This window comes from Haplochromis burtoni, unplaced genomic scaffold, assembly GCF_018398535.1.
Source record: "Haplochromis burtoni strain Fernald_Lab_line unplaced genomic scaffold, NCSU_Asbu1 Contig_194, whole genome shotgun sequence".
Lineage (NCBI taxonomy): Eukaryota > Metazoa > Chordata > Actinopteri > Cichliformes > Cichlidae > Haplochromis > Haplochromis burtoni.
The window spans coordinates 89,388-100,192 of record NW_024582555.1 but is presented as its reverse complement, the minus strand read 5'-3'; the positions used below and the strand labels follow the sequence as shown (position 1 = coordinate 100,192).

The 10,805-nt window shown below is 38.0% G+C and overlaps 2 protein-coding genes across 2 annotated transcripts; both read right to left on the bottom strand.

Annotated features, from left to right (window-relative positions):
* On the bottom strand, positions 1-5,088 carry aurkb (aurora kinase B). The gene is made up of 9 exons (XM_005935175.3): positions 4,898-5,088; positions 3,436-3,474; positions 3,104-3,182; positions 2,691-2,736; positions 2,411-2,599; positions 1,689-1,827; positions 1,440-1,588; positions 1,182-1,356; positions 1-439 (listed from the first exon to the last, which is right to left on the bottom strand). Exons 1-9 carry the CDS (start codon positions 4,901-4,903, stop codon positions 266-268), a joined length of 996 nt encoding a protein of 331 aa, XP_005935237.1. The 5' UTR covers positions 4,904-5,088; the 3' UTR covers positions 1-265.
* A 1,712-nt stretch (positions 5,089-6,800) lies between these two features.
* On the bottom strand, positions 6,801-10,780 carry LOC102291046. Its single transcript, XM_005935173.3, has 3 exons — positions 10,650-10,780; positions 10,439-10,514; positions 6,801-9,051 (listed from the first exon to the last, which is right to left on the bottom strand). Exons 1-3 carry the CDS (start codon positions 10,748-10,750, stop codon positions 8,008-8,010), a joined length of 1,221 nt encoding a protein of 406 aa, XP_005935235.1. The 5' UTR covers positions 10,751-10,780; the 3' UTR covers positions 6,801-8,007.
* Between the last annotated feature and the right edge of the window lie 25 nt (positions 10,781-10,805).

Below are 10,805 nucleotides of genomic sequence, written 5' to 3'. Positions count from 1 at the left end.
AAAGGGTATGCGAGAATAGACAAATAGCAAAAACTGATTAACCGAAGTCATTTTAAAGCAAAAGAAGTGAAAGATTTTCTGCATTTGCAGGTTCTCAGAATTTGTTGTTCATCTTTGTCATGCATGACATAATACTCTGAACCCTTTTCATGTATAAAGTTGCCAGTATAATGGCAGTTTGAAGCCCATGGCAGTGAAACCAAAAAATATTGGGCCACAGTCTCTTGCGGAAGGAAAAAGACCCATCATAGGAAGGAGGGCAGGCTCAGGATTTCTTGACAGGGCAGGTTGGAGGCAAGAGCCTGTGAGAGTTGGCACGCACCCACTGGTGGTCGATGACACTCTGTAGTGGGAGGCGATCGATGGGGTTGTGGCGAAGCAGCTTGGAGATCAAGTCTCGGGCACCATCAGAGACAACTTTAGGGAACTTCAAGTCCACCTGCAAATGGAAGATTTGATTCATGCATTTATCAGCAAAGGGGAATGCTGGGATTCTTAATAAAGTCTTAGCCGACTCACAAACTGCCAGGTACAGTCGAGTTTGATAATCATTTCCTGATACATGAGATGTAATGTCAAGTTTGAAAAAACGATGCAAGATGTGTCATTTTAAGAATTTATAACCAGAAAATTAAACATATAGATAAAAGTATTTTTATGCATTTTCTAAAACTTGTGAAAGGAATAAGCAGTCAAATGTTGTGCCCTTCAGAGTCATCCACATCTGCCAGTCAGCTACTGTTCTTATGCACATTTCAGAAAATGCATAAGTTCAAAACAAGCTGAGCTTAAATTAAACCTTTGCTTGTGACTTATTTTGTTCATAATAATTGTTAAGATCTGGGAACATTTGAGTGTCAAGAAAGTCCGCTCAGCGTAACACTTTAATCTGAGCTAAAACTCAAAATGTGTGTACTAAATCTGGTAAGCATAATGCTACAGAAGGTAAATTATCTTGTGTACTACATTACATTCCCAGAAGAAATAATGAAAAACCTACAAGAATTTTCCTTTTTTAGTATAAAGTAAGAGCTAAAGGGAAACAAGTGCTCGACTAGAGTGATACCTAAATGGCTTCTCTCACTAGAGTAAAATCAGCTTCTTCTCTATGACTGAAACTTGTAACTTAATCATGAGATTTGACTGACCCAAGTGCATTACACATGCAGATAAACACCAACCTTCATAATCCTTTTGTACGTTTCTGAGTGGCTTGCTGTTTCAAACGGTGGGTTGCCAACTAAACACTCGTAGCAGAGGACGCCAATGCACCACAAGTCCACCTTCTCACTATGGGTGTGTCCCTCAATCATCTCAGGAGGAAGGTAGTCCAGTGTCCCGCACATTGTGCGACGTCTGAGAAGGTTTAAAAAAGGTGAGCAGGGCAGGGTGAACAGGCATCGTAAAGAAAGTGAAGAAGTGACAGTGTGATTCCTCACCTTAGAGAAGGTGCATGGACTGACCAACCAAAATCAGCAATTTTCAGCTCTCCACGATAACCGAGAAGAAGATTCTCAGGCTTGATGTCACGATGAATTACTTTCTTCTCATGGCAATACATTAGTGCATCAGATATCTCCTCCATGTACTAGAATTTTAAAGAGGTTGGCATTAGGTTATAACTTCACTATTTTTGCAGTTCAGAGTAAAGAATTTTTTGTCACCTACAATTCTGGTTGAGTTCTTACCGTGGCAGTACGCCGATCATCAAATCTGCCACATCTCTGAAGCTCTTTGTACATTTCACCACGTGGGGCGTACTCAAGCACTAAAAACACCCTCTTACGGTCATGGAAGTAATTGTAGAAGCGCAGGATGTTTGGATGCCTGAGGAAATGAAGCAGAAGAGATTTAAATCAGCATGCTAAATGCACCAAATATAAGCAGCCATTATATAGTATGCATTTATACAATATCAGCCTAATCTATAAGAGACAAATAAACCACTGAGAACACACCATTTCTTTGTATATCTTGTCCCCAGAGGCATTATACATGTAAATCATTGGTTAACAGACATTAACTACATTTCTCAGTGTATAGCAATGGCGCAGTTAAAGATTTTTTTTTAAATTACCCAAATTATTGAAATGTTTAGATATAGAAGTACACAGCTCTCAGCTTTAACTTGGCATTGTTCGACCATTTGAATGTCCCTGCAGGAGACAGTGGAGGGTAGCACATAGCCTGCCAAACGTGTGTGAATTATAGGACGGTTGTTATAATCGCCCTAAAACGGGACAGTCCTACAAAAGGTTATTTTGTACATTTCAATGAATGTATCACCACACTTATTATTTGAACACATATTGTGTAACAAATTAAACTTGTGTTTGTAAACTCAGTGTGCCTAAGATGACAAAAGGGAGTAGAGCCAAAAAAACAAAAAACAAAGAAGCAGGATACTAACTTGAGATGGGCCTGAATCTCAATCTCTCTCCTGAGTTGATGCTCCACACCTTCTTTCTCCATCTGAGACTTGAACAACACCTTCAGTGCCACAATTGCTTGGAGTTTCTTCACTCTCGCAAGATAGACATTTCCAAATTTTCCCTTTCCAAGTGGCCGACCAATGTCAAAGTCATCAATGGAAATTTTCCTGAAATAAAAACAAATAAAAGTTCTTTTAAATATTCAGGACAAAGACAACATATCAGGAATATAGAACTAGCCTTAGGTAGTACACTTACTTTGAAGCTGAGCTGGAGGACGAGCCAATGCATTCTCTCGCAGGACCTAAAAATAACACCACAATTAAAACTTAGCAATTAAAACTTTCCTGAGGGGTCTCAATCAGTTATCATAGGTTTGTGTTTTGCGATTAGTTTTTAAATTTCATTTTTACTTTGTTTCAAATTCAATTTCAGTCAGTTTCCAGAGTGGATATGAACACTTCAGTTTACCTTTTAATTTTCTGTCTTTTAATTTTAATTTAGTTATCTTTTCGTTTTTTCTCTAAATGTAGTTTTCCAGGTATATGGATTTTTTTAAACTTTAGTTTTAATTTCTATTTTAATCAGTTTCCCCCCCAATATCCAGTTTTAGTTTAGTTAACTACAATAACCTTGGTCTTATCAGCATCTGCACTGAAGGAAAGACTTACCTGTGACAGTATTTTTCATTGTGTCTGCTCGTTGCTTCACCACAACTCGCTGAGGGCCTGACAGGTTCGGTGTGGCAAACTGACATCAAGAGCAAACACAAAAACACAGCTATAAGTGATTTATTCATTGCACTATGGCTAAATCACTCATTTATTAATATTACAACTACTACTACAAAATTTTACCTACATAATTCTTTGATTTGCTCAAAGTGACTTTCGGTATTTTAATAACACCTCAGTCCAAGCTGAATCAGATGTGCTTGCTAGATTTAAGCACAGTTAACAGTAATGGGCCAAGCAACATAATTTTTTACAATTTCCATACTTACTGGTCTTTGAAGACCTCTGGGCTCGTAATTTTCCTTATTCTGTAAAGAAATAAATACAACTCACTAAAACAGTACATTTGAGCTATTTTGTACCCCCCTTGCTTTTAGCTTTATACTTATTTTAGACAACCAACAAAGGGAGGCAAGCAAGAAATTAAGGCACACTTTGTAACTCATAACCTAGGATGTTGTGTCAAGGCTCAGTGCTTTCCCTGTTTATCATTAATGGTGACTTTAACCAAGAGTTTGGAATTAACTCAATGTCTGAATAGATTACTTATAAAATATGGTCTGAAGTTCATCCAAGTCACAATTATTAACACATTCTGATTTCAATCATTAAGCACAACCAGATGTTCTTTTCATTTCTTAGCGTGTGCACACACACACTGAGCTTTAGTGAATTTATGTAAATTGTAGAAACTTTCCTCATGTATAACTTATGATGCATGCACAATGACAAACATGAATGGTGGAGTATTTCTCCTTACCAAACTGTTTCAGTTCATCAGTATTTCTTGGAGATCTTTATTTAACAGCTCTCTTCACTTAATGCAACAGCATCTAAACTAGGTTCAGGTCGCCAATAATCTTTCTAGAGGCAAAACAGAATTTGTATGCTTTTACTTACTGGAAGGGCCACCTCTACAATCACTGTCACTTCCTGTTTTACGCCAAAATAGCACAGGGTGTAACACGTTCCTAAAGTTGGAGAGCCACCCTCCACTTCAAGTTAATACTTAGTGTGTAAAATAAAGTAATATAATGGAGAGCACACACGGCTATTACTGCGACCTAACTGATGGTTAGATTATTTCTAGATTCCATCCCCTCTCGTTTTTTTTTTTAAGATTGTGCACACATCTAAAGCGTTTTCTAGTGCCAGAGACAGTAATATATTTGATTTCAGCTGGTTTTCATTATCATATACAAAACCGAGAAGGAAACACTGTCTGTGGGTGGCTGAATTACCCACCACAACTCTTTACCCGGTTTGAGAGGTAAAGACGCCTTGTTTTATCATGACTTGATCGCCACATTGACCTTAGATATGCTGGTTCAATGCTTTATATAGTGTTCATAAATTACACTTACTGGATTTAAGATCAACGAGTTCAACATTTAAATTAATCGTTAAACAAAGAAAAAGGTTTACCGGGCCTCTGTCATTTAAAGTCAGCGTTCAAACAATTGCAGTACAAGTCACTGTACTGATCACCTTTAAGGAAAACATTAACTTAACTCGAAGTAGAAAACACTGCCTCGTTCATAGAATATACTACCTGTGATCTTTTTACCTCGAGTTAACGTTACACGTTAGTCTGCTAAGATAGCTTGCAAGCACAAGGTTAGCTAAATTAAGCTAAAATTCACGTCTACGTAAACATTATATACGGAGTTTAAATTGTTATCAACTGTTACTCGGTAACGCTTGGATATAAATGTATAAATATCGAATTACCTGCATCGTAGTGAAGGGAAAAACAGTATTACATTTACAGCGTGAAAACCTCAATCTTGTAACCCAGAACTTCCTCGGCCGCCAGCGTTTTCAAAAAGCTAATCTTCACGAACGTGATTGGTGAGCTTCGCTCACTTAGAGAACAGTCATTGGATAAAAGCGCTGCAAGGGGCAGCGTGTCATTGGTGAGCGGTGGATGTGGTCCCGCCCACATGCTGTACATTATTTTTAAAAAGCAGGAGTAACGTCCACGGTATGTGATGTATGTAGGCTGTATACAGCATTTATATCCTTTGTCTGCCTCCATAAAGGCCTAATTTTTCATTGGCTAAAATCTACAAAATTCAAGCACGTGACAGAAAACCAACAGTACCTGATACACCTGGTACGGTTTGAATGTATTTTACTTCATTTCTATGTTATGCTACTTTCAAATCTTACTTCACAAATGCAAATATTTTACTTTATACGTCATTTACTTTATACTTATTATTTCATACTGAAGATTTAAAGCCTTCACGGTATGGTTCTAGTCTATATTGGCCCAAAAATTCTCTCATAAATAACTCCATACATTTTAACCATTTTTTAAACCACTGATCTAATTATTATTATTATTAACCTTTATTTTACCAGGAAAAGTCCCATTGAGATTAAAAACCTCTTTTTCAAGGGAGTCCTGGCCAAGAGGCGACAACATGTTAAAATTACAAAGTTACATACATGTTATAAGTAACAATTACATTTTAAAAAACATTTTTCTCTGGCTCTCTCAATTAAAATGTATACGGTAAATAGCCTACCTGACAATAATAATAAATGGTTGATTAGTCCTTAATAAAGAGTATGGGAAGTGTATTTTCAAATTTACAACATTTATTTTGCAGAAAATCATCATACAGTAACACAACAGCCATAAAAGCTATTTTGATTTAGCTATACTTATTAATTTACTGAAAGTGAAAATGGCAAGAAATTTCAGTTGTTTAATAGTGTCCTCACTGCTATTGCAGACAATCCCTCATAACTATTATATATAATTAGCAACATTACTTCAACATTAATCGACACTTGGAGCACATAAAAAGCTAATTGCAAATAGTTTGTGCATTCAGGGCAGTGGTAGGAAACTTTGTATGTAGGACTTGAATGTTTTTCCCACTCACCTGTTCTGAAATGGGTAAAACAGGTGCACCATATATGATCACATCTATGCTGTTTCACTAACAGTACATGTTTAGTTTCAAGAGTCTCTAAAACCAATGTCTTCCTTGATTTGACCTATTGACCTATGGTGGATCTAAAATGTATCCAAATAGCTGCGGCTCAAATTTGACCAGTAAGAGCCGTAATGTACAAAAATTCATAGCACCCTTACAAGAGTATAACATTTTTAACCATTTTAATCTATGTGTATATTGGGTCACTTTCAATGTGAAATGTTCACACTGGACAAATTTGAACTCAACGGTATGTAGGTGTTAAATTCTTTGTTGTGTAGAATATAAAAAATTAAAACAATTTCCAGCTGCAAAATATACTGCATATCATATATAAATTCATGAATCCAAACTTTTAATCCCATAATTACTTTTAATTAAGATGCTTTTAATTTTGATTATACGGTTTGTGTACCATTAAGCTACTTGTGTAGGATTAATACTTACTAATTTAAATTCTTGTCTTTCCACTTTTCAAAAACCGTTACTGGCCACTCCAACACTCAAAACAAGTGAAATGACCCGTGACAATTTTCTGAAGCTGACAAGAAATCACCTACGTAAAAGATAAAATGTAGTATTTGACCTTGAAAAATGATACATGCAGTTTCATGACAAACTGATCAGTCATCTTTAAACGTGCAGTCGACATACCGTATTTGTATTCAAGCACAAATTCTGGGTTTACTTCATCAAAATAGCTTTATTCAGAACAATTTGTTCTTCACAAGATGAACCTTCATTGAATGGTTGCTTTAAATGCAACACACTTCGGTATGACACAAATCTTCCATGTTTTTTCCTAAAATTGAGACAATATACACACATTCAGGATAAGCGGTTGCTTTTTGTTCTCAGTTTCTACAAAACACATATGCAACACCCAACAATATCCTGTGCATCACCCAACCAAACAGAGTAAAATATATGTTTTCTGACAGTATACGCTGTTGAGAAGTGGTAAAGAACAGGAAACAGGTGGATCATGACTTATTTGTCTTTGTAGCTTACACCTGCTTATCTGTTTACAGTCCAACAGCAACTGTTCTGCATTTTATTTCATACCGTTAGAGTTTCTAAGCACTAAAAACGAGACTTCCCACTGACTTACCTCAAAGAAACTGAGTATTGTAGGAGATCATGACATATCCCTTAAGACAATATAATTTGTGTCTTTGACGACAGATGTTTTTTCTTAACTTTCATAATGTAGTAACCTCAGCTTATGAGGCAACCTTGCAAACTGACGAGAAAGATGTTTTTCATGATGTTTGCATCAATGTGATGAAGTAATCTGATTTGTCAACGACAGACAATTCAGTTTGGAAGTTTTATGCAACTGTTACCAATCAGATTTTTCAGAAAACACCATATCACAATATATCTCTTACTTCTAAGTCAGCTTTAATCAAGACAAGTAACATTTTGAACATAATACTGTAAAAAGCTAAATAAAGGGCCAAAACATTTATTGTTGTTCTTGCACTGCTGAAAACTGCAATCCTCCTCTAAAGCACTCAAAGGTAATTCTGTCGAGGAAGTCATTTATTTTTATACATACTATTTTTTTTTAATTTAATCGCTCAATAAACCCTTAATACATTTGAATACATTACTGTGTACAGCTATTCAGTTTTTGTTACTTCATTCTAAAAGCCTAAAAATACTATAAACATGGATCATTGTGAGCAGACTTTTAAAATTATTTATTTATTTATTTATGGACTTATTGTGGCATTGTCAGAAAAAGTTGACAGAGCATTCTGAATCGGGTTCTACTTATATCAACATGATCTAAAAGCCTATGTAACAGTTTTTTATTGTTGTTGTTTTATTTATTTATTTTTAATCCCATGTGGGTTGCTTGTATATAGCAGCATATAGCTTCATTCAATCTTCATTATTCTGAACAGAGCAGTTGGTAAACACCAGTGTGCAGGATGGCAGCAGGACAGCCAGTGTGCGACGCAGACCTGGAATAGGATCGTTCATATCTGCCATCTTGTTCTCGTCGCTGCTGCCATCTGCACCTGCAGCTTCTTCTCTGTCCTGCTCTTCTTCCTCACCGCCCTCCCCCTCTTCTGCTGGTGGATTCTGACGAGGCTGGAACCTGACGTCCACAAACTCCAGCTGGCGAAGTCCACGGAGCATCCTGCAGCTCCGGGCTATCTGCAGCTCGCTGAGTGTGCAGTCCCACAGGCGCAGACGTTTCAGGTCTTTTAAGCGGCTGGCGCAGAGCAAACCTGGACCCACCTCTTTTCCACCAAGACTTAGCTCCTCCAGCCCAAGCCAGCCAGCCCCCAAGCCAAGGGAGGCCATATGTAACTGGTAGCCCTGCCGCCCTGTAATGCCTATTTCCAGAAACTTGAGCCTGGAAAGCCCTTCTACACCACAGACACCATCTTTGGCAGCACAGCTTCTAAGCCCATTAGCTGTTACACGAAAGGTGTCACGTAGCTCTAGATGACAGAGCCTCTCCCATGATGTTAGACCCTGCAGGTGCTGGTCTGTAAAAGAGGGCACATTGTTAAGGACTAACCTCTCAATACCAATCCCTGAAGGAGAGCCAGCCCCTTTTCCTTTCTGGTTCCTTCCTTTCAGTTGAGCACCAACACTGGATGTGGGTTCTGCTCTTTCTTGGGGACTAGCTGATGGCAGGGTCTGATTGAAGAAGCCACGAGGCAGCTCACAACCCCGCAGCTCCAGCACCTGCAAAGATGGAGGTAGGATCTGGCAACTGGGCAGGCTTCTCAGGTCTGCATGCAGAAGATAGAGCTTACTCAGTCGAGGGCATTTTGTGGACAAAGCTTTAAGCCAAGACTCAGAGAGAAAGGTTCCGCCACGTGCGGACAGCAGCAAACCACGCAAGCGAAGGCACCTTAGTCCGCAACCCAGGTACTGACGCAGCAGGACCCAAAGGATGCGGGATGTCACCTAACACACAGTGGACAGTCCGTGAATATGTGTGTGTTGAGAGAGAGAAACAATAACAGTCAATAACTGCACAAACACACAACCCATGTGTTATTAAATGATGCTCATTGTTTATTTTTAGAGCATATTTTACACACAAAAGCATTTCAAAATGCTTTACAAGGGGCTTTAAAAAGCAATACACAATTTTATTCACTATCAAAGAAACTAAAATACACATACAATAGAAAAACACATACCAGCCAAGAGAAAATATTAGTGGATGGCTGTTAAGAATGACTAGTAACAGCTCAGAAACTGCCAATAGATGGCCTAAGACTCAAATCAGCAACTAGGTTGTTGAAACAAAGATATGTCAAAACTGGCTTTGGGATGGATAAACCAGGCTAAGCTCCTGGAATGGCTTTCCCAAAGCTCCAACGTCAATTGTACTGAAAACTTGTAGACTATGTTTAAAAGCTGGCTCCATGCCTGGAAACCAACCAATTTAACTAAACTCAACCAATTCTGCAAAGAAGAGTGGTTAAATACCCAGCTACTGTTGCACCAAAAGCTTGTTGATGGCTACCGAAAGTGTTTAACTGAAGTGCAACCAATATTTATATTAACCAAATATTAGTTGGGGTTGTATGTGTGGATTTGATTCAAACTTGTGCATCTACTTTTTCCTCTTTAAAGCCATTAAAGCTGTGTTCTGTACTATTCTATTCCACCCTGGACAAAGAACAGTTCAAAGAAATTATGAAAAGCCCCAAATTCCTATGTAAAGAGCTTAGAAAGAAAAATGGCTGGACTTCTTTAAGTTTCTTCAAGACATTTCACCTCTCACCCCAGAAGCTTCTTCAGTTCTAAGACCAAATGGTGGAAAGCCCCAAGTATTTCAGCTCTAGTGGGAGTTGTCCCTTAAGAGGGTCGTTTGGTCTTAGAACTGAAGAAGCTTCTCGGATGAGAGGTGAAATGTCTTCAAGAAACTTAAAGCAGTCCAGTCGTTTTTCTTTCCAAGCGCCTTGGATTACCATGACCTGGATGACTGAGAACCTACACAGACCCAAATTCCTGTGGCATTCATGCCCATGATGCATCTATAAATATCTCAGGACAACTGTATAAGTGGGCCCGTTTTGAGACAGGAAAATCATGGTGTTGTATTTTTATTTGATGATACAGTTAAAACCAGTGCTTTAATGTGAGAGGATAAATTAAAACATGAGTCAACAGCTCCCAGTCGTTCATCTTTATCAAAAAAAAAAAAAAAAAAAAGAAGTTATCGCTATGGGTTTGTTTCTATTATTATCCCCAAGTAACAGACTAGATTACTAAAATGCCTGGCCTGCATTAACAGAAGAAACGAAAAATGATGAAGCCACACTGGCAACAGCATCCTTACCCCTTTCCATGAAGTCAGGTCGACATTTCTCCACAGTCTTTGGTCTTTAACAAGGCGTTTCCACCTCTTACATACCCTAAAACCACAATTTAAAATATATAAACATATACACAAATCACATAACAAAAGACAAAACAAACGAAAACCTGAGTTTTGTTTTAAACGACGATTAACTAGTAAATCATTGAGAGCAAAGTTGAAATCCCCTTACCTCCCGGCTTTGACGACCTCTCGTACGTTCAGGTAGGACAACACATCGATTAAAATGTTTTCGGGAAAGTAGTCCAGATTGCAGCCCCTAAATTCTTCCATTTTGTAAACAAAACTCTCAAACCTCACACACGGAATGATACACGAACGCACACGC

Coding starts and splice junctions, on each gene's coding strand:
- aurkb (XM_005935175.3), bottom strand. Junction 1,828..2,410: donor GAGATTCAGGCCCATCTCAA/GTTAGTATCCTG, acceptor TCATTTCCTCAG/GCATCCAAACATCCTGCGCT. Junction 1,357..1,439: donor GTCCATGCACCTTCTCTAAG/GTGAGGAATCAC, acceptor AAACCTTCTCAG/ACGTCGCACAATGTGCGGGA.
- LOC102291046 (XM_005935173.3), bottom strand. CDS start 10,750: ATGGAAGAATTTAGGGGCTGCAATCTGGACTACTTTCCCGAAAACATT. Junction 10,515..10,649: donor GAGGTCGTCAAAGCCGGGAG/GTAAGGGGATTT, acceptor TTGTGGTTTTAG/GGTATGTAAGAGGTGGAAAC. Junction 9,052..10,438: donor ACCTGACTTCATGGAAAGGG/GTAAGGATGCTG, acceptor ACTGTGTGTTAG/GTGACATCCCGCATCCTTTG.